The sequence below is a fragment of the Sylvia atricapilla genome, chromosome Z (assembly GCF_009819655.1).
Source record: "Sylvia atricapilla isolate bSylAtr1 chromosome Z, bSylAtr1.pri, whole genome shotgun sequence".
Classification (NCBI taxonomy): domain Eukaryota; kingdom Metazoa; phylum Chordata; class Aves; order Passeriformes; family Sylviidae; genus Sylvia; species Sylvia atricapilla.
The window spans coordinates 81,127,337-81,152,130 of record NC_089174.1 but is presented as its reverse complement, the minus strand read 5'-3'; the positions used below and the strand labels follow the sequence as shown (position 1 = coordinate 81,152,130).

Below are 24,794 nucleotides of genomic sequence, written 5' to 3'. Positions count from 1 at the left end.
TGAATTTAACTTTTTAGGTATTTTGACCCTCATTTTCAGAGCACAAAAAAACATATCCTTTGACCTGCCCTCATTTTCTTTTCAGAGGTCTGTTTTTAATACTTCTTCTTTCTCAAAATAAAAGAAAGTAAAAAAAAAAAAAAAAAAAAAAAAAAAAAAAAAAAAAGAAACCACAGAATGTACCTACAAAGGGTACATATGAACTCTCTGAAATATCTCTATTGCTCAGCAGAGAGCAGCTTTCAGTAGTAGAATTGTATTACTCAGCTGAGAGCTAAGATTCCTTGAAGTTCACCAGATGACAGACATGGTGTTCTCCTGTGTTGGGTGCTAGATGAAATGACAAAAGTATGCAGAACAGATACAGACAGCAAAACAGAGTTTCAGTGAAAGATAAAGAAGAAGGAAGGGAGGCCAAGGGGATCGATCCACATGTCAGTTCTCCACAGAAATGTACCCTCAGTACCAATTCATCTATTCCTTGTAAGTCCAAGCTATAGGAGGTTGCACAGCTGTTTTCCTGATCCAAATCTCTTCTACACAAATGTTATGCAAAGGTGGCTTTTATAGACCTTTTGTTTAACAGAACAAATTAATGCTTTTTGCTCTTTCGAATATCTACAATTACTTCTTCAATCATACTCAAACTTTAGTTGTCTTCAATATTAGATCTATTTTATAATTTACCTCTGAGTTAAGCATATGTCAATATCAAGGGATGCATATTACATAATGCACCAGCTTTTCAACTCTGAAAAATTAAAGAGCCCATCAAAATACATGGAAACAATTTTAGAAGCCTGACAACTGTTTTGATGAATACTGTCACTGAAAGGAAACTATAAAGGCTCTTTATAGACCAGTTTAATTAAAGACCAAAGGAGAACTGAATCCAAGATGTAGATGCATGGTTAATGAATATACATTTGACCAGCACTGATGCTCAGTCCATTCCCAGTACAGGATATCACATAACTGGGACTTTCAACACACCACAGGTTAGGAGTTTAATACATAGAAGGTAGGTGAGTACTATATGACTAAATCAAGTGTCAGTGAAAATCAACAGTTCAGCCCTGAGATGCTGTTCTGCAGCACTGTCATCTCAAAAATTTTCCAATTCGTTTGATGAGGTGGCCTGCATGGTTCTGATAATTGCTTAGCAGTGCTGCTCAAGACAAACCAGAGCACTTTGCAGAGCAGAGTGTGGGTCTGGCATAGACAGTCCAGTTAGGTATGGAACAGTATAAATGAAGCTTCCTTCCCCTTCTTTAATCACTTCTGATAAAACTAGAGTTACGGTCTTGTCTTTCCATGTTTTAAGCACAGCTTTACTGAATGACAAGCTGTCTTCACTCTGTGGAAAAAGCATAGCTCCCTTTGTTAAGCGAGTTGGATAAATCATGATTTTGCCAGATTACTGGGGTAATTAGGATTTTTTTCTGACAAAGACACTAAACTTCAGATGACTCTAGAATTAGACCACTGTTTTGACAGTTGACGATGAACATTTATAAAGAATATTTCTGCAAGCTAATGGAAGTTATGTACTATATATCTACAGGATTAAATGTGTTACAGAACCAGTCACTGATGCACCACTGAAGTCCTTCAAAGCTGGTGTACAATTACATCATCTATACTTTTCTGTAGTGAGATAGTATATAGAGCTACTTAAATTTTAGATTTCCTAAAACATCTGTGAAGAAGCAATAGGTAATGTATAAAACATATAAAAATATTTGTAACTTCAGCCAATATGTCTTTAGATAAAAGTTTTACTCTATTATCCATGTAAGGACACAATGCCCTCCCAGTTTTACAACCAATTCAGCTGAAATAATATTAATTATAGGAATACTGTTTAAACAGGAAGACAGGTGCTCAAACAATATATTTTTAAAAAATTCTAATATGTATCTTTATATATACAAATAAGTCCCTTATTTTTTACAGGATCACAGAATAAACTGAGTTGGAAGGGATCCTCAAGGACCACTAAGCCCAGCTGTTGGCCCTGTATAGCACCTTATTTTTGTCCATATGGAGTTGAGAAAGGAAGAACAGCTTTAAATAAAAATGAATCCTGTAAAAAAAACAAACTACTCTACCAGTTTCTTACCCTTCCCTCTCTTTTCTTCCCCTTTCACCTTTCTCTTCTCCATCTTTCATTATCAAGAGGTATTCAGTACTCATTAAAGACATTAATAGGAACTAAGACAAGAACTCCTCACTAATTACATAGCAAAACAATTCATTTTTCCAGAAATATACGGATGATAAACAAAAAGAAAACAAACTAATAAAAATGCCATGGTAACACAGTTTGACTATTAGAAATGTCCGCTCAGGCATGGCAAAAACATTAAGGCTCATATCCTGCTGTTCTTAATTGCCTTAGGCTGGGACATTAGGGTGGTCAAACAAAGATTAACAAGAAGTAAGTGCCAAGTCCTCCTGGAACTGAGTAGCAATGTGATGAGTAAAGAAGCTCAAGATGTATCACTTTAGCAGGCAGAGTCACAACAGGCCCTAATCAATACAGAAATTAATTCATTGATATGTGATCAGTACTAAGCTAAGCTAAGGAGATAAACGTGTTTACTAACAGTTGAATGAATAGTTTCTAACCAGCCTTTCCATTTTGACATAATAACACAGCCTTTACAGAAAAAAAACCAAGAAAAAACCGCGGACTGCTCAATATAGGAAACATGTTACACTAATCAAAGATTGCATTAAAGAAGCTTAAGTATAGAAGGTTAGAAAGTACTTTCCTTGCTAATCCATAATTAACATATGCTTATTTTTTTAAAAAAAAGTTTAAATTTAAAAAAATTCTCTAACATTCTTCTAGTTCTTCTACAGCACTAGTGGTGAAGACTTCTTTTTCTTATTTCTTTCCTCACACTGGTGTTTACCATGACTCCAAAAATTATCTTCAATGCCATAAACCCTATTATTTCTCAAGGTTGGGATTCCATTGTCTTAGTTACTCTGAAAACAGTAAGGCCACGGAAAAGAAAGTATGAACCCCTACAACGTTACTTGATATCCTACTTGCCTCCCCTTATGGAGTGTTAATGACGCTAAAAAAACATATTAAAAATCAGATACAACTCTCCCTTCCTCCTCCATACTGGGCTAAATTGACAGTGTTTTGGCAGGGAAGTTGCTGCACTATGTAGGATGAGGTAATGAACTTTCCTGTGCAGACACAAGACCAGGCCAGGATTGCAGATGAGGACAAAAGAGACTTAGGTGATGACTCTCAGGCAAGAGCTGGGGCGAAGAGCCACCCAGGCAGAAGCAGACAGCAGACACAGAAATAGGCTAACACTGAGTGATTGTGGCCCACAGACAAACTGAGTTTTAAAAGAAAAGGAACCACTACAGGCACTGCCTGCCACCTGGAAATTTTAAATTCTTCACTAGAGGTATTTTCCCCAACCAGTAAGACATAAAGGGAATGAATAAGCATGTGTGATGGGGTGTTCTTACTCAGCTCAGTGTTGATAGTGAAAATTCTATGAGATTCATGTCAATGTCTATTTTTCCAACACAGATCTTACAAACTCCAGTGCATTATCCAGTCTTCCTGGCTTTGATGCATATGGAGTCCACATACAAGACTCCTTCCAAAACAAGTTCAACAAAATGTGCCTTGCAGATTTTTTCTTGTTGCAAATGGAGCACGATTTCTTCCATGAGGTTTCATATGAAGAGTTTCGGAGGAAGACAATGTCACAGGCAGACAAAACCAGGACAATATCCCAGAGCTCAAAATGGGAGTGCAACCACACTGCAAGCGGGTTGGAATGGTGGAGACTGGACAAAAAGTGAGCTGTCCTCATGCCATTACAGCCCCAGGCACAGCAGACCCTGCCACATGACAGACAGCATGCTCAGCACATAGTCTGTGGCAGTCCTGAGGACTGCAAGCCCCCACAGTAGGCATCACACGTTTTGCAGGTGGTCATTCCGCATACACTGAATCCTGAGCCTCTATAATAGATGTCATCCAAGGAAACTTCTCCCCAGGCCAGACAACATGAACATTGCACATGGAATTTCAGGCATTTGCTGATTATCCTCAAATTTAGGATAAGACAAAGACCTTTTTGCTTTTTCCAAATGTCAGCATACTAATCCCACAGCTTTCTCCCCATGTCCTGCTAGTCTTAAAAATATTCTCCCCTTGCTTGTTTCTGAAGCTGTAGAAAGCTTTTTTTACTCTAAGCAGCTTGAGAAGAGATTCCTGAAAAGAAATTAAGAGAGTGATTAAAAGTGCACCTCCAGTCAAAACTAATTCATACACTACAGTGTCCAAGCACAGTCAGTGTTGTTTAGTGAGTCTGCGTTGACAAGCTCTGTAAACAGTTCAAAGTAACAGGAAACCACTGAATTTTCCATGTTCACAAAAATGCTCTGAGGTCTGACAAAAATTGTACACATTTGAGGAAAATTATTGCATAACACTGGCTTTTTTTGCATGGAAACTGTTTTGAAATGTAGTCTTTTTCTGGACAGGAAGTAACTGACAATACCATCTTGAAATTAAAATTATGAAGTTGAACACACTGAGTGGACTTGTGTAATGACTATGACTTCAGATTTTGCTTTTTGTCTTATATACAACTTTCATGTAAAATGTACACACACTATAACAACTTTCATATCTCAAAACAAGCTTTAAGATAGCAAGGAAGTAGAAGTTGCAATCAAGTGACCAAATCAAAATCTCTCCCATTCCACCAATGGTTTATCTAGTTCTACACCTACATACTTAGACATGTTTTTGCTGTTATGTTTTGGGTTTGAATCAGCAAACATTTTATTTGAAGTCAGCAAACATTTAGACAATTGCTAGAAAAAAGCTTGTTTTCTGTATTCAGTTATCAGTTAATGCACATACCTGCCTATTTACCTATAAAGTTCAAAATATAAGCTTTACAGACTTTAACACTGCACAGGCAGTGCCTTCAAGCTTTTTTCTAAGTTATTTAGTTTCCATTTAGGAATCAGTTTTTAACCTTAGCTTTTTAAGCATTTAGGAGTCAGCACAACATCACAAGTAATACCTGCTGTTTTTCAGGATTTGAGGGGAGAAAAATTATCTAGAGACTTTCACTAAACCATTAGGTTAAGTAAAAAATAAATTTACTTTATCCAGAAACATAATCATATACTGTCCGTTATATTTTCAAGGACCTTAAGTTTTAACGAATTTGTTTCAGACTGAAGTAGGATATTGCACAGTACTTAAAGAGACATAAGGTATAGGAAATCAGTAGAAAATAATTTAGTGATTATCAGAAATCTATTATCTTTGAAATGTTAGTGTCTCTATAGACTAGTGAAAATCTGTGAGCCATTTGAAACAGAGATTAAAAAGTTGCACTCTAGTTGCATAGCTTAACACCCCACACTTTTGAAAAGAAAAAAAAATACCTACTAAAAAAACCCAAACTATAACCTTGCAACATTTTACTGTGACTAAGAAGTATATACAAAACATATATGTATACAGCTAGATGCAAAGAATATTGTTTTATACAAACAAGGTTAAATTTGATGCCTACGAGCAGACAGAACTCTACTTAAGTCAACAATTAGGGACTTTCATTAGCAGAAAAATTGTTCAACTGTGATTACTGCATCAATTAATATAATTTTTATATTACATAGCAGACAAGTCAGGAAAGCAGATAACTTCAAGTATTTCTGAAATCAATTTCTTTTGGTAACATTTTGGTACATCCACTAAGATGGATGGCATCTTCAAAAGGGTAAAAGAGCTCGTGAAGGGACTGGAGGACAAGTCATACAAGGAGTGGCTGAGGCAGCTGGGGGAATATAGCCTGAAGAAAAAAAGAGCCTGAGAGGAGACCATATCACTGTCTACTGTTATCTCAAAGGAGGTTGTAGCCAGGTGGGGGTCTGTCTCTTCTCCTAAAGAGAAGTGATGGGATGAGAGGAAATGGCCTCTCAATTTGCACCAGGAGAGGTTTAGAGTATGTAATAAGAAAATAATACTTATGGTAAGTGTTATGAGTGCCCAGGGTGCCCATGGAAGTGGTGGAGTCATCATATTTGGATATGGCACTTGTTTTAGTTGTGACTATGGTGCTGGTTTTAGGCTGATTGTTGGACTCAGCTATCTTACAGGTCTTTTCCAACATTAACAATTCTACAGGCATGCAATTCTATATAATAGTCTGTTTGATGAACAAATGGATGACTCTGTATGTGCCAATCTCAACCAAATGCAAGCCCACACATTGTACCTTCCAGAGAAGGAAGGGAAAGAAAAGGAGTAGGGGAGTTTCATACAAATAGACACTTGAGGATAACCACTGGCAGCACTTAAAATGTATTGCCATCACATGAAAGCCCAAGAGTCAGGATTACCTTACCTTGGGAAAAAAAGCTCTTGCCATTGAACAAACATGAAGACAAATGAGAAAGCTTACCTAACCTCATTCCTCTTCTGTCGGAGCTTCCTATTCATAAGGGACTCATGAAGATTCTTAGTAAACTTTCGAAGAGTAAAGAGCTTTTTCCACAGCACAGATTTACATTTAATGGTAGGACAGGACAGACATTACAGTCTCACAGATTTAGTAACATCAGCAGCATAGAAGGTGTCAGAGTTGCAAAGCTGAGGACAAATCAGTGCCCAGTACTTAAAATTAAGGCTTATATAGTAGAGCAAAGAAAGATTCCAACAAAACTCTTAAATTTTTCATATAATGACAGTGAACATAAAGCTGTCTATACTAAAGATTAAAAAAGTACTTGGAGGTTATGTATAGGGCAGTGTTAAACTCATTTTTTTTTTAAAAAAGAAGAAAAATAAACTGGATTTGCTTTCACTTCTGCAATTCTCTGGGTTTGTATTAAATGCCTGTTCTCCAATGCCCTCATATGCTGTTATCATATGCTGCTCAAGCTCAGCAGGTAGGCAACCAGCTGAAGTGTTGCAGGAAACATTTCAGAGCAATAATTTATCACTGACTGTGAAAGTTACTCCCACAGCTGAATGGTGGCCCATCTCTCTAAGGTTTTCCATTTCTGTCCTTCCACACAACCTTGAAAAGCTCATTTTAATAGCAAGAATCAAGTGAGAATTCTGGAAATCAAATGAGGTAACAAAAAGTGTACTACAAAGTACTCAGCTTTATATTCATAATGCTCTCACTTCAATTTAGAACTTATTCCAGGGATATAGGTATCTCCAGAATTTTCCTAGGTACCTAAGTAATTATTCCTCTAAATTGTGCAGCAAGTGGACAAAAGTTTCAGTGGTCTTAGAACAAATGTTTATCTTAAACTTGTTTTAATTACAAAATTGGATAGAACTAACCATTAGCTTTTAATGACTTAAGAGCATGAAATGTTCTTTTCCTAAATTATGTTATGTTGAATTTTAGAATAGATATTTATCTACAGTGAAAATGCTATGAAATTATGATAGCAAAAAACTGCATTTTTTTCTTGAATTTGCTTTGTTTGAAAATTCTTGTCAGGAAGTCAAGAGATGAGTTCTGTCTTTGGAACTAGACAACTAATTTAAAGCTGTACAGCTATTTTCCATATCTAGTCACTAAAAGTATTTATCAGAAATAAATTTAAAAACCCCAAAAACAATGTCAGGTTCTAGTCTATGAACAAAGAATCCTGAAATGACAGTGTAATGAGAAAATTCTGAAAGAAGTCTAGATACTAACATTCCTGCAAAAGCCCTTACATGTAGTAAGCTAAGCTATGCTGCATCTGAAATAAGAAATAAACAGGCAATGAACGGTATAAAAATATTTGTTTCTCACTATTCTACAGCAAGGAAATCCAACTTAGCCACACTTGCTATACAAGCAGAAAAGAGAAGAAAGCAGAAAGGAAGAACTACCATTATTCATACTTGTTAGTAAAATAAGTTTAGATAGGCCTGGAAGCAATCCACAACCAGGCTTTCTTGTCAGTTCCCCTAGTTCCTTGATTCTGTACAGAGACAATTTTTCCTTTGCAATCTTTATCCAAAATCTGCCTGCAATGGAGTTCCAACAGTCAGACTACTCTTAGAGAACTCATGCAAATATTTTAAGAGAGAGCATTAAGTAGTTTATCTGCTTAGCTTGAATTTCTACTGTTACTTCACGTAGTACTTTAATACAAAGTCATGCAATAATTAAGTCATAGTTTCTTGTCTTCCTGCACCAGCAGTTTTCTTGAGTTTAAATGAATAGGAATTTTCTAGACATGGTCCTCAGGAACAATATCTCTAGTCTTCAGAACCATTACAAGAGCTACAATTTCAAAGGAAAAAAACAAAAACAAAAACAAAAAGAACCAACCAGAAGAGAGAGAAAAAAATTAAACCCTGTACACCAGCAGCACAATTACAGCTCTCCAAATAATAGAGGCAAAGAGAGCAAGAGCATAAAGTTGCTTTGGGATCCAGAGACACTGCTAGTGAGGCAGGCTTTATAAGCAGGCCCAGCAGCACCTGCTTTCCAGGGGCATGGAGAAGGATGAGGAAAATGAGCAGGAAAGCTCCAGACGAGACGTAATTTTCAATCTCTGCAATTTCCAAAATGCGAGCCTATTCATGACCTGCATATTTTTCTTCTCACATTTCACAAACACTCACAAAATAATTTATGGATTTTTAAAGATCTAAAGTTAAGTTGTTTGCTTTGCAAAACAATTTTCAGCTTGTGATAAGGGCTGTTTATGCCACTCACAAATAATTAGACCAATTGATGCTGACTAAACAAGGTGAGAATTAAGCCAAACTGCATGGGGCCACTTAGGTGCTCTTACTGAGGCACAGATAGGTAGAAACAGCACCTCACAAGGTCTTTGATGTTAATCATCGTGGTTGGTGGGATTTAAGGGTCATAAGACAGCAGTGGTAGAAATACCACCCAGAGCAGCAGATTCAGAAAACTGACAGACTGAAACTCCTCGCTTTGTCCTCACATGAAAGCATAAGACTGTCCGTAAATCAACACCCTCTGTTCTAAAGTTTGGTTAGATCAATTTAGTAGCTCTAATAAAATCCTTCAGCAGCACTCATAAGTGTTACCATGCACAGGTACTGCAGTATGAAAAAGTGAGAATAGAGGAATGGCACTAGGACGTGAAGCTATGTAAATCACTGAAATAATAAGAGTGGCAATCCCTTAGATTGCCACATCATCTTAGATTCAAAAAAATACGGTAGAGTTCAATAAACAATGTAAATACAGTATTTTCTGATTTGACATTCAGTGTGATTTTGCATCGTCTATCAAGTCTCATCATTGCCTATGACAAGAATTTCTGTTCTGATGGCTGCATTTCACAGCTATGGAGCAAAGTGGCAAAGCTGGGGCTTTTGACAATAGACTGATGAGAATTCTGGAACCTTGAAAATAATAGAAGAAATACAAAGTCATACAATCAAGTCATCATGTGTTTCCATTGAGATAAACGGCAATTATATGGTAAACAGTGATACTATTTAAAAATTAGTCTAACTGCTGTTTTTCCAATCATCTTTGACTTTGAGAGACAATGCTAATGTAATACTAGTCATAATTTTGTTATTATTAAGACTAGGTGTCTAGACAATTTGTTAACAGCAGAAAAAAAAATGAATACACATCTTCCTTGTCTATTACTCCACATTTGGAATTTGTCTCAAAGATACATCTGTACTAAAATGAAGTTTCCTCATTTGGCACCACAGTCTTTAGCAACTTCACTTCTTAATAGTTTTAATTCACCTCCTTATTGGCTCTGAACTTCCATTTTGCCTCCCTGTAGAGCTTCATACAGAAACAGTCACACCTCCTTACCACTTCTTAATCACAATCAACCACTTCCACTCCATCTTTTTCCACATCTTCAAGTTATTAATTTTGACATGCCTACTCCATGTGAAAAAGTTTTTTTCTTTTAGTGGGCCTGGCATTTTTCATGCCTTTCATTTCCAGCTTAAAACCCACAAACACCATATTTGAAATTATGAATTTGTCAGTTAACAGTCACTTTTAGGAGCTTCTGCACTTAACCTTCAAAAATAAACACCCTGAAGTAAACCACTAGCACAACCATATGTTGGCTGCAGATACCTCAAAGCTGAACCCATGCTTGCAGCAGCCCTAATTGAAGTATCAGTACTTGCATGAGGAGGGACTGAATAGACATGCATTTCATCACCAGCACCTGATCTTCAAACAATTTGCCAACCAGAGTGCTACTGCTGCATGCTGAGTTTCAAAGGAAAAAAAAAAAATCACTGGTCCACATCAAAAGATGAGAATTGGATGATTTTATTTGTATCAAGGAACTGAATTAGACTCCTAGAAAGGTAAGCAAATTAATTTTATATTCATAAATAATAAATCTATTTGAATCACCCATTAAGCACTACAGGAACTATAAAGACTCTTTAATTCACTTTGAGCATATTATTACCATGCCAGTAATCTTCTCCCTTGTGATAACTTACAGCCAAGTAAACACTATTGAATTTTGGATGCAGAGGTTGAACCAGTACTGACCTGTAACTGGGAGTCTCATGTCTGTTCCCGATTGCTCACCACACACTTATGCTAAACATTCTGAGGCCTAAATACCATTCCTGACAGGTAACACAGTTTGCTCATTGGATCACTGAAGGTATTCCTAAAATGGCTCCAAATCCTGTCTCTCCCATTGACGTGCCTTGCACTGTCAGGCAACCTTCCACTGTAGTGAGATGCAAAACAATGATAAAGGGCACAATCCATTTTTTAAATATACTAGTATGAACACACACCGTGTATGGAGCAAAGAGTGCTCTGCACAGCCCACTACAGCAGCTGACATAGGAAAAGTTAGACAGGTCTGCATAATAAGCATCAGTCAAGGAACTGTGCCAACTGCTGTGCCTTGGGGATGAGCCCCAACAGGCAGAGAAGGACAGCCACACCTGGAACAGGCTGTTCATTCCACTGAGAATGCTCTTGCTCACAAGGCAAGAGCAGTTGATATTGCCTACTTAATTTCAGCAAGGCTTTTGACACCATTGCTCACAACATCCTCATACACAAATTCAGGAAGTGGGGAGTGAACAAGTGGACAGTGAGATTGATTGAGAACTGGATGAATGACAGATCCCAGAGGGTCACAATGAGTGGCAAAGTTGGAGGCCTGTCCTTAGTTGTGTCCCCCAAGGTCCAATACTAGGCCCTGAAGTGTTTAACGTCATCCTTGACCTGTATAAGTGGGCAGATTTCTCCTCAGCAAATTCAGTTATAATGCTAAACTGGGAGCAGTGGTTGATACCCCAGGGAGTTGTGCAGAAGAAGAAGGTCTGAAGAAGGACCTTGACAAGTTGAAGAGATGGACAGAGAAGAAACACCTGAAATTCAGCAAAGGCAAGTGCAGGGTCCTGCTCCTGGAGAAGAACAACCCCAGGCACCAGCACAGCCTTGGGCTGACCTGCTGGGGGGCAGCTCTGAGGAGAAGGACCTGGGGCTCCTGGTGGACAACAAGCTGTCCATGAGCCAGCAGTGTGTCCTGGTGGCCAAGAAGGCCAATGGGATCCTGGGGACATTAGGAAGAGCCTTGGCAGCAGGTCATGGAAGGTGATCCTGTCCCTGTACTCAGCCCTGGTGAGGCCTCACCTGGAGTGCTGTGTCCAGTTCTGGGCTACTCAGGACAGCAGAGACATGGAGCTCCTGGAGTGGGTCCAGTGGAGGCTACAGAGATGATGAGGGGTCTGAGGCATCTCTCTTATGATGAAAGGCAGAGAGAAGTGGCACTGTTCAACATCAAGAAGAAACAACTGAGAAACTATCTCATCAGTGTATACAAGTATTGGAAGGAAGGGTGTCAAGATGATGGACCAGTGGTAGACCATCTTCTCAGTGGTGCCAAGCAATTGGACAAGAGGCAATGGGCAGACACTGATGCCCAGGAAGTTCCACCTGAACACGAGGAAGAACCTCTTTACTGTGCAGGTGACTGTGCACTGGAACAGACTGACCAGAGAGGGTGTGGGTTTCCCTCATTGGAGATATTCAAGAACCGTTTGGACACAATCCTGTGAAATGTGCTCTGGCATGACACTGCTTGAGCAGGGAGGCTGGACCACATGACCCACTGTGGACCCTTTGTATTTTACCCATTATATGATTCTGTGAAGATGACAGTTCTGGAAACACAAAACAGCACCAGTACTACCCTCAGGTATTGCTTTTGAAATAAGGTAAAGAAACGTTTCCTCACTGACAGCTTACTTTTGACTGTGCTGATGGAGGCTGGTAAAGACAAAGTATTATGTGTTGTACTGGAATTAGATTAGTAACCACTTTGCAAACAACACTTCAAAATTTAGCTTATACTTCTGAAAGGCACTTACTACAACCTTAGTTCTAACCCCAAGATAGCAGGTGGGTGTCAGGGCATTACTCAGATGAAAATAATTTAAAAAAATCAGGTCTCAGAACACTGCTTAGCATTTTGACAAACTGAGAAAAAAAAAATGGATACCATACAGTTTGTGCAGAAGTTTTGGCTCAAATTGTCTACTTTAGAGGCCTATATTTACCAGCTCAGTAAAAAGCTGGTAAATATTCAGCCATAAATGCATGCTACTACAGTTAAGAAGCATCTAATCAAAGAGCAAGAACCGGTATTTGTTAAGAGCTAGTTATTTCAGTGTGACTTTTTTTAATGAACAATTTTCCTTACATAGTACCTGAACAAACTGGTAGGGTTCCATACCTTCAAAACCTATGTGTGAAACAAAAACTAGAAAAGCCTCCCTCACCCCCACCTGTGAATAAATATCAGAACAGCTATTAAATGTAAGAAACTAAGCCCCAATGTTCCTATAGCAACAAATAAACACTGGCCAAAACCAAGCAGGTTCATTAGCTACTTACAGAATGCTTGCATTGAAAAGTCAGCTTTAAAGAAAGCTGCATTTAAAAACATTTCACAGGTATATGCTAAACATGCTGTAGTCTTCCTAAACTGGAGCACTTAGGTGCTCACATGGTTATATCTAAAAGAGGCTTAACTGAAGCCATACTAGTCCATGTAGCAGAAACTGCCATTTCTCACTCATCTACAGGTTTTGTGTTTACAGACAGACTGGTTAATATAGTAAACAGAACGCCACGAGCATGAAGTACTCATACCACAGTTAATTGCAAAAATTTTTCCAGTGTTACACATATGAAGAGTAACAGTTATTCAGGAAGACGAACAGCATAGATATAAGAAAAAATTATTTAGGATTCCCTGAATAAGGAAAGCCTTGAGTTTTAAAAAAACATTATACAGTGGCAGAAGTACCAAGACAAAAAGACAAACACAATGGTGGAGCAAGGCAACCTTTGTAAGATCTAGATGTGGATTCTATATGTAAAGGCTGATTTAGTGCAAGTGATTTGAGGAGTACCATGTCCATCTCTGAGCACTCAAGATCAGCAGAATTCTTTAAATGTTGGATTTGCTGCTGCTACTAAGGAGGAAAAGACAAGGACTCTTTAAATATATTTTAATGCCAAGTAAAAGTGCTCTGTGTAAGAGCAATTGTGGAAGAAGCAGATTGTCTTTCTTTATCTAAGAATTTCATGCCATAATAATATTAATTCTCCAGTTCTGCTAACAATAAGTGGCATATTGAAAAGGACCCTATAATACTCTTCATCATTCCATCCCAGTGATAAAACTATTCTAGCTTTTGTTGCATTCTGATTTTAAAAACTATAAATAATGTGGACAAAAGAGGAAGTTCTGTTGGTTTTTTTTTAAATTTCTATGTCACATTTAAGCTCACCAAATACATAATTCTCAGTAAAAACTACTTCAGATCTCAAGTGCCCATTAAGATCTATTGTAAGAGACATGGGGAGCATTTACATTCAGATATAAGGTTATCTTAGGGAATCTAGTGTTCATTGCTCATTTCACAAAATTCAGTCAAAATGGACTATTATTTAATCATGTACTTCAGCACCTGTGTCTTTTCCATGAAAATTTCGCCAAGATCTTTTGAGTTTTACTGTCGTGTAGCCAGAGATACTATATGAGTTGTGTAGTACTTCTGAGAACCATGAGTACCTAGGACTCAAATCAGCAGGACACAATCTATTCCTAAGCACTGCTAATTGTTTCTTGATGAAAATCAGTATTTCCATACACCTGGATGTAGAAAAGGGACCTACACTCAAACATCGTAAAAGCATCTGGAAATCAGTATCCAGAAACTGAAAGTAAGTTAATCCAACAGAAGAGTTTCTATCTAATTGCAGGTTACTTTTTTAGTCACACAGAGTCAGTGAAAAACCCAAGTAGTGCAAAAGCACAGCTGTTATAGCTAAAGCAAATCATCCAACTATCTCCTCAGGACCCCAGTTTACTGCATACAGTCATTTGACAACAGAGATACACAGCACATATTATTGCATATGCTGATTTTTGTTAGCATGAAAAGTACCCTAAGATACCTGCCATGGCTGCGTACTCCACAGTAAGTCACACTGGAGAAAATAGTGTTTTCTCCAATATCATATAGTACATTCTTTCAGAATTTTGTACAGACAAGCCAGGGCTAGCAGTCTGTTGGAAATGACCAGGCCTAAGAAGTATGCCTAAGAATTCTGAGAACACATATCAAACATGATGTAACTCACCAACACTCCACTGTAAAGTGTTGACCATTTAAAGCTTATTCTTCAGTTCTCAAAACTCAGGGAATATCTCATGATATGTCCTATAACAACATGAGCTTTAAGATTAACTATGGATCCAAGATCATAGCATACTATTTACAGAATAGGTAATATAAAAGCACTTCAAATACCAAAATTCTATACCCAGCAATATAACCTGTTATGGTTTGGGCTTAGCAGGTTTTCTTTTGTTTGGGTTTGGCTGTGGTGTTGTTTTGTTTTACTACAGAACACAGTATTCGAAGGGGAAAAAAATACCATTTCTCAAAAAACTGAGATTCAGCCTAGTGGATAGTCACAAAAAAACCTTTCCAGATTTGAGCTTCAAAACCAAGGAGCAAAGTTTAACAGGGGTAGGTCTGAGTTCAGGCCTTTTTAAACATTTCTAACCAGAATAAACAGACACTGCTCTAGTAAAAGGTCTCTGCCACCTGTAGTTGCCCTTCCGTTGTGCACACACCTGTATTTGCAGTCAGTTAGGTTACAGTACTGACATAGCCCACTGCACAAGCATTGCTGCTGCAGTAGGCAAGTAGAAGCAGCAGTGCTTCTCTTCTGTGGGTCCCACCATATGGTGGCAAGAGCCATGAAAATTTGATAATCGGGATGTTGGCAAAGAGCACAACCACAAACATCAACAAAACAGTGCCTGGGAATCGTTTGCATGTATGTGGAAGAAGAAGAAAAACGTGAGAGGAGCTATGTATTTCAAGTTCTCCCCTCTTATTACAGAAAACAAGTCATGTAGCCTGCTTAAGTTAGCTAACTTGATAACTCTAACTAAAAAAGCTGGAAACCACGACTAGTTACTGGAAATGTCAATATATGCTTATCTGACAATCCAGCATCATCTATTGCATGTTTAAACAGTATCTTCCTAGACTAATTTTTTAACGATGACTGGCATTCATCACCAGTTGCCACCAAAGAAGCATATCAGAATGCAGTCTGTTGCCAGAAGCATGATTGTGATGCAGGCCCAGAAAATCAATGTCATATTGAAACACAGTTCCATTATTTCACCAAATGGAGTAATGCCACTACCAGGACCCTATGTAGATAAAATAGAGCTCAACACTGCATTGTGCAAGGACCAGGTAGAATATACCCACAGCTCCCTCTAGCCTCTTCTCTCCTCTAGTATTTCTGTCCTGAACACAATACTAATTTTGGTGGATCTCACATGGCTGAGCCTTGGGAAATATACAAAACTTGAAACAGAAGGGAGAAAAGAAGTCTACCATCAAAACTGGATATAAAAGCAGATTTTTCATAATGCAATATTTTCAGACCCATTATACCTTACCTTTAAGACTGAATATACCTGAAAAAGCCTTGCAGGGAGAACAGCACAAACCCCTGAACTAGAAAGCACATGCTTCAAATTTTTTTTTACAGAAAGCTTTCACCTAAATAGGGTTTTAAATAGGGTATTTAAATATATGTTTCATAGTATCTTTAAAAAGGAAAAAAAAGAAGAAGAGGTGGACTCTGGGTTCTTTCCCACCTTAAATAATACAGAATATTTTGTTTCTTTGTTCACTGTCACAGTTAACTGTTACTAACACCATAACCACACACTCAGGAAAGCCTGAGAGTCTTCTCCAATGCAAAACTGTCTCAGATACAAAGTGCACATTGGTAAAACACAGTCACTAACGCATATATACTCATGCAAGGTTCCTTCCAGATCTAGTCACAGCCTGGATGGGTATGAATACACCACACTGGTTTCCTTGCTAAGCACCTCTTAATTTTTAACTTCTGGACTAGCAGAGACCTCAGTCCTTGGTAATCACTTTAGGCCTCAACAGCTTCCAAATTACATATATCTAAATGAGAAGAAAAACTAAGTTCTAATCAGGTTGAACTATCTGCATTTTTCATATGGTCCAGAATACCTTGGAAATTCATAGCCTCAACTAAAACAATGTCCGAGGCACCTATACTAATGAGAAACTACCAGAAAATTTGAGTTGCATAATAAGATAATGCTCTTCTCTGAAGTATACTAGTGCATAGACACAGATTTGAAAGGCAATGATTTAAAGAGTGATTAGCTAAGAGCCTTAAATCAAATTAGAGTTTAATGATACAATCATAAAGAATAAATATTTTGCAACAGCAATTCCCATAAAAGTGATAGCTGAATTCTACTTAAAACTTCTACTAACTAGCAGGCAGAAATACTCTGTTCAGCTCTAGTTAAGTGTCATTGCCTTCTCTGATTAGAAGCGCTGACCTGTTACAGAAGTACAAGCCATTGCAATCTCTGTGGTTCCAAGACTGTGTATTTTTTTGGATACTGGCTCAACATCAAGTTGAGTCCTGCAAAGACAATAGCAACTGTGGTAGAGAAAGCACTGTTTTGGAAAAATAAGTCACAAGAAGACACACACATCTGATGCTTGCCTTGAGACACTGAGAACAAAAATAATCTCAACATGATGAATCGTAAGGACTGAAATGTTTATTTTCAGCAGAAGTAGGATTTTTCCTAGAGGGCTGGCCTATAAAATCTTAATAATGCAAGGAAGAACCAAAACAGATCAATTGCAACCTTAACTCATTACAAATACTAGATCAGCAATCACCCCTCCATTATGATCAGAACACTTCTTTATGTTTTGCCAGGCCAGAATATCTGGTTCAGGTCCCCATGCTTGTTTTGAAGTCATAAAGTGACTGTGACAGGATATAATTTAAGTATGGTAGAGGTCTACACATATTGTTCTCTGAAAAACAGTTCATCAGCCATTTCAGGCTGACTTACATGCAGCCTGTATTGGCATTCATATATTACTAATTCTTTACAAATAATCAAGTTTTGTTAGTGTTACCTGTGGAACTTGTTAGACTCTCCATTCTGCTACAGAAGACAGCATAAACTACTTTGCTGCCATTGCTTTCACACAATAAGCATCTCATTTTACCCCTGAGACAGCAAGATGGCCAGGAATTGCAGTAAAGCTGAACCACTGCCAAGAAGCTACACTTCCCACTCTACTATCTGCAGTATTTCTGTGGAGCACAGCTGATGGAAGTGTTGCTAAAATGAAGTTTTGGGAAAGCTACCATTAAATCTTGTGGGAAGAAAACAGGTTAAAGAATTTGAGTCTGGACAAATTCAGTGATCGGTAATATTTCTGGCACCCAATAGCATTTTGGTGCTCATGTCTTGTTACCCAGATACAGAAAGCAAATTGAAACACTTCAGGACAAGACTGTAGTTTGTCCATTTTAAAGGAATGCATTTTACTAACTGCACATACTCCTAACAATGTAAGATCTAGGAGTGGATCAACTTTTGGTAGTTGCAGACTACCAAAAGTTAAAATACTTATTTCTAGGCAAGTGCAGCACTAACAAGCATATCCTAAAATACTAATTTTTCTCAATATTTTCCAGCCAACTTAAGAGCCCTAGTATTCTAATTCTGCCATCTCAAACTGACATGTATCACAACCACCTTTACAAAGATAACATACTAAATATAGTCAAATAAAGCTGAAGATAAAGCCTTTATAAAGACACCTTGATTAACATGACATGACAGAGATGAGCACATCTTCCAGAAGCTTTTACCATGTAATTCCTTACAATTCAGCCAGAATGATGGGAAAACAAGTAGCAAATTTAGATATTTATCCGCAGCCATCATGTAAAGGCCATCATGTGAAGTTGTTATGGAGAGACTACCCATCAATAAATCAGGAATTAATACTAGATATTATGTTTAATACATCAGCTATGTTTAAGACATCAGTTTCTGCATCCCTACCAGAATTCACAGCTGTGCAGCTTCCCCATCATGTCTGGAAAGAAGTGTATTCATTCCAACCTAAACACAACTGCATCACTGTCTATACTTCCCTTGCTCACAGACTGAAGCACAAACAGTACCAATGACAAGAAAAACACAGCAACAGTTCCAACTTGTAACACAATACTTACCTGGTCAATGCATACAACACCCTAAGCTGCCAATATAAATCCTGAGTATGCTTTAGAGCTTTTGAGGATTTTAATGCAGACTTCTGCTCTAAGAAGACTGTGCCATACTGACAATGAACATATGAATACATGTTATCTACTAGGACAGAACACAGTTTTTACACAAAATCCCTGTTTCCCTATGAAAGAATGCTATAATGTATGTAGTCAATCCAACAAAAGGTTACCCACTGTAGTTATATCACCTAACAGTAACTATTTACAAGGTCTTGTCTTTATGCAACAGGAATGACAAACCAGGAGAAGTGAGACAGACTGGCAGATAGAGAAACAAGACTGGACATCCTGTGTGCCTGGCCTGTGTAATCCACAGGGCTTGATACACTTACCTTCTGAAAGAGGAGAGACATGCACAGACATACAGGACACAGCACTAAGAAAGTGTCCTAAACTACTCTACATTTTTCTAGTTTCTAGTTTCCCAAAAAAATGTTTAATAGCAGCACTGGCCCAAAGCCCAGCTACTCACCAGCTGGTACCCACCACACATCCAGTGCATAATTACCTGGCTTGCCTGATGGTATTGCACATGCCAAACAGCCTGAACTACACCAGCAGAACGTGAATTCTTCATTATATAAAATGAGACTAAGAAAGCCCGTGATGGTTTGGCAAGCCAACTTCCCTCCCCCAAGTTCCCTGTGCTCTAACCATTGCAATGGTGAGGTGAGCTCTCCACCAGCCAGGTACTACAAGATCTGTGTACAAGCTACAGCATAGCAGTACCCATTAAACACTGAATATAAAACACAGACCATCGTGTGACCCAGCTACATTGAATTACCAATGATTTTGCAACTTTCTTCTAGAATACTCAGTTTTTAGACCTTAGTAGAGCATATAGTATTAACCTGAATTAAAATCCCAGTGCACCCTGGTGTAGAAATACTCTGAAATCCACACACACTTGCTTTTATAAATTAATACAAAACAACTGTGGAATCAAGACTTCTGCTTGATCAGACAAATCAGACTGCTTGATCAGATAAATCAGACAAATGTCTGATACTTAACCATGGATCCACTAAGTAGATGTTGGCCCTGGCTTGGGTGTCCTCACTCAGATTTAGAGCGCTGTGGGCTTATCAGTAACACATTCCTATATTTCAGGGTATGTCCTCCTTATCAGAAGATGGTCTGCAAAGGAATTCTATATTGCAATACCCCAAAGCATACTGTCAAAAATGTCTTTAAAATACTTGCTAGCAAATTAGTCTTCTTGACCTTAATGTGCCAAGATACTACTCAAGTCATCACACCAAAAATTGTGTGTTTTAAGATTATTTCAGCTCTCTACAGATTGGGATTTGTACTGTTTATTAAAAAGCTATGGCTCTAAAACACCAGAACTGGAGTTCTGGAGACAAAATGTTTGCTCCTCTTCAACAGTTCAGTGGATTTGTAATATGATATGCTTAACTCAAATATCTACAAACACAGTATTTATTTTAAATCAATGAGAAAGTTTCCATTATTTTAATTTTACATAATCCTAGCAATTTTAACCATATATCCCCCAAAATTGTAGTATCTTGTAGACTTGTGGGAGAAACATCACTTCCTTGAATATGCAGACAGCTGCAAGTTCAGGTTTATTCTGTTTGAATTCTTTAGTGAAACAGAAGACACAGAAAATAAAAACTAGCCTAAGGAGCAAGGAGTCATTTCCTTGTATATCTTGACCTGTGACCCCTAGTGATAGGATAGAGACAAAGATGCAGCTGTTATCACCACACATGGAAGGAAGTTAATAAATTGAAGAATTCAAATGTCCTAAACAGCCTCGGGACACATCTGTAACTCCCATAGTAACATGCCAATTTCATATCTGAATTCCTAAATGACAAAATACAAATGACATGATTTGTAACTTTTGTAGACTTTGAACTATTATCATAAAATTTTATTAAAACAGCAACTTGCTAATGCTCCGAAAATCTACCTCCACCTTGCAGTTCGCCAGATCATACCATGTTTCTGTTGCTTTGGAACATGGATGAGTTTCCATTCCACTGTCAGACAAGCCCGGTAGCACGGACTATTTTTTTAAATCAAGGATACAAATTCCTAAGGATACGACTGTAGAAAGTTTCCACAGGTTTATGTCACATTTTTTTCCATGAATTTATATGACATCTGACTAATTTTATAGATTTTATTCCTTCTCATTCCCTTAAGCTCTCAAGTGGTTTCCCTAGTTTACTAGGGAACCTGGTGTGAAACCGATTTCCTTAAAGCCTTCAATTTATCGAAAAATTCCCACGTTGTTGGATATTCTCTGAAGACTCCAGAAGAGTGAAACCGAGCCTTCGCTGTTCTGGAATTTCATCCGAGCGCACTGAGTTTAAAGCACTCGTTTTCAGGACTGAACATTGCCTGACAACCCGGGAAAGGTCCTCACGGTGGGGAACTGGGAGCCGAGACGGCTCTTCCAGAATTCCGATGTGGCTACGGCGGAGACAAACCTCTGCAGACCGCGGTGCGCCCCTCACGGCTCGCACTGCTCTCCCCTCACCGGGCTGACACCGACTGCAGCAGGATCGCTGCTGCTGGCGCACCCCGCCACCGAGACCCCTCGACTCCGTGCGCATGCAGCAGCGCCCACGGCTCCGCGGGCGGCCGCTCCCACCCCCAGCCCGGCGGCCCCCGCGACATCCTTACCCCATGGCGGCCGGCAGCGCCTGGCACCGGTGGTGCCGCGTCCCCGGGGCGCTCCTCGCCGCGCCGGCAGCTCTGCAGCCCCGTGGCGGCGGGGCCGCTGCTCTGGGCTCGCCGCAGCTGCCGGGGGCCGAGCGGGGCCGCCCGCGCCCTAGGGAGCGCCCCCCGCGGGCCGGGCTCCCATGGCCACCGGCCCCGCCGGGCGCCCGCAGGCAGCGGCTCCGGGCCCCGGGCGGGCGGCAGCGGCGGCTTCGGGGGTGGATGGGTCCCCTCCTGCAGGCGAACGGGGAGGCGCTCGCCTTCTCCGCGAGGGACTGGCGGCAGCTGCGGCGCTTCTCGCCGGGACGTGCGCGGCCGCGGAGGGCTCCGTGTGCCTCAGAGGCGGAGCGGGATGGGGCAGGCGGTGCGCACAGAGCTCCACGCCGCCGCTCCCCCTAGCACCGCCGCCAGCAGCGTGGCGGGCACGGATGCATTTTCCCGAGAAGGCAGAGCGAGCCGTGGCACCGGCGCTGGCATCGGACTCCCGGCGAGAGGACGCTACCGACGAGCTGCGGCCGCGCGTCGCCCGCGGGCCCCGGGGCGCCGCTTTCCCCCGATCCGCCCGCCCGCCCACCCCCGGCTGCGGAGATGCGGGGCACCGCTCCTCCTTCCCGCGGCTGCGGGCCCGCTCCTCGCCGTCACGCCTTCTTCTGCAGCGAGCGGGCGGGCATCGTCCTGGGGCGCGGTGGATCGGTCACTGACAGCGGGCTGCGGGAGGGGCTGCCGCCGCCGAGCCCGCGCTGTTCTGCGACGGGGCCGAGGGCTCAGCCCCGCCGGTGGGACAGAGGGAGGGAGCGATGGCCGCCTCAGGCGGTGCCCGGCTGCTCCGGCGCCACCGAGCCGCTGCCTGTGCCCGATCGCATCCCCCGCCTCCGCCTCACACCTCCGGCACCGCCCGCTCGTCCCCTCGCGGCGGGCAGGCGCAGCCGCCGCGCGGAGCCCGCTCCTCCGTCCCGCTCCTCCTTCCCAGGGAACGGGGAGGGAAGAGGCCAGAAGAGCGGAGTGGAGCCGCACCCTGCCCTACAGCCCCGCGCCGCACGCGGCCAGCGCACTCCTGCCCGCGGCGGCACCTGCTCGCTCTGCCTCCATCCTCCGCCCGGGGAGCTTTAAATAGAACACGTCACCGCGCTCCCCTACGCACCGACGTCACGCCCCGCTCCCGGCGCTGACGTCACCGGGGTGCGGAGGATGATGTCAGAGTGGTCCACGCCGCCGGAAGCTCTTCTATAATAGGGAACGGCGGCGGGGGGAGAGCGGAGCGGGGAGGGCTCGGGGTACTGGCGGCGCCCGGGCCGCCTCCTCCCGCCCCCGGCCCCTGCGGCGCCGTCTCCACGGCAACGCCGCGCCCGGCGGCTAGGCGGGGAGAGCCGGTGTCATGGAGTCAGGGGCGAGGGCGGCGCGGAGCCCTCTCTGGAACGTGGCTACTGCAACTCCCCAGTCCTCCGCCTTGCCAAAACACGGGCCCGCGTCCCCCTGCTCTGCAGACACTCTGCAGACACTGAACACAGCCAGCGTTACCGGAAAAACGGGGAAGCGACGCGGCAGCCATTCTAAAATTGTCCCCCCAAAAATGTAGATTCCAGCACATCCACGCTAGTACTATCGAAAAGAAAAAGCTGGCACTGTAAGCTAGATAGAACCTACAATATTCGGCTGAGTTCTTCAGCCGTGCCATGCAAACAGTACACTTCTAACCCATCAGAGTTGCCCAAGCTCCAGAACCATGTACTATCTTGCGGAAATATACCTCATCTTAGGTTCTGCAAATACTTGGATTAACTCCCTGAGATTCCCTCAATTTGTAAACATGATGTTCAACTACTCCAGTGTCATTGGGATGCCCCATGTGGAAGATGCTCCTTGCTAGGATGTCTTCCAGTATTTTCATGGTATTTTCTGCTTAAGTGAGGTTGTAGCTACCAGAGGCATATTAAATTACAATAAGCATAAGACGAAGATATTGATACTATACTGGATACCAATCTCCACATAAAAATTGAAGAAGTCCAGAATATTACCAGTGTGTGTTACAGAATTGTAAAGCATGATAAAACCAACCATGTTAAAGCTGTTGCTTTTAGCAAAGAGTTGTTTTTTTCTCTCATAGAACCTCTGTTACTTGGGACCAAGTGTATCCCAGGAAGAGGCTAGAATAAGACACCTAAAGCATTCACCTAACAAACTGATCTTCCCAGAGTCAGGATGCACATTTCCAAAACTTATTTTAATTTACAGATGCATTTTTTACAGACTTTTGTTTCAACATTTTGACCTCTAAAAGTAATCAGCTATGGGAAAAGCAAGGATGACAAATTATATATCAAGGCAAACCTTCTCCAATCACAAACATTCATAGGAAACCCAGCATGAATCATTACTATGGGAGTAGCAGCAAGGCATACTGCCTCACGAGGCAGAAGATAACAGCTTCCTCAGTTGCCCATTTCTCATTTCCCACACACCACCTCATAAGCTAAAGTGAAGGCACTGAGTTAAAAAAACTTTAGTCTTAGTGACAACAGTCTAAGGTTTGTTGTGTGCAATGCTCAGAACCTGCATAGTTATGATGAAGCTGCATTACTTCGCTGGGCTGCAATTGCTGCAGTTGGACTTCACCCTCCTAGCTCTGAAACATGAAGTTGTATGTATTTTCCACAAAAAATCAAACTATGTGTGCAGGTTTCTATCATAAAATGGAGGTACTCTCTGTTTTCAAAGTGGGGGGGGAAGATGGAGATCCACAACTGTTCCTTCTTCTATATGATTAGAGTGAAAATGATCAAAATTAATGCTAACTAGGCAAGCATAAACAACAAGTAGCTTATATATACCTATTTACTGATGTCAGGTAGCTAGGAGGCTATATTCATTAGCTTCTAAAAGTCTGAAATGATACTCTGCATGCAGTAATGGCAGGTCAACAGCAAGGAAACTAAGGCTTTAATTTCATATATGAGTAACTGCTGCATCAGTTTTGTTCTTTCAGCTCAAGCTCACACACAAATGCAAATGCTTTAGTATTTCATTATGTTCACAGTATTTTGTTTAGATATCACAAAGATGATTCCATCTGTCTCTGCCTTTCAACTTGTTCACATATTTGTCTTGCATGAAGTAGACTTTTCTGCAGCATGGGTACAAACCCAGAAATCCCCAAGAATACAGATAAAAGAGAAAAAATATAAAAGAATACAAATACACACTGAACCCTGGGGTAAAGAATAGTGTGTTCACTTGAGAATCAGAGGTGTGAAGAGAATCATGGACAAAGAAACATGTGGAATATCAAAGATGTCTTTATTGACTTGTGAAATAAATGAGCTGTATATTTCATGCACTTCTGTAGGTAATAAAATATGAGTACTG

General features: G+C 40.8%; 1 protein-coding gene across 1 annotated transcript in view; it reads right to left on the bottom strand.

Annotated features, from left to right (window-relative positions):
- The window catches only part of HOMER1 (homer scaffold protein 1), an 85,570-nt gene extending 64,094 nt beyond the window's left edge, over positions 1–21,476 (bottom strand). Inside the window, exon 1 of the mRNA XM_066338894.1 lies at positions 21,393–21,476. Coding sequence (XP_066194991.1) covers positions 21,393–21,397 — 5 coding nt within the window. The 5' untranslated portion in view covers positions 21,398–21,476. The remainder of the gene's footprint in view (positions 1–21,392) is intronic.
- Positions 21,477–24,794: the final 3,318 nt, after the last annotated feature.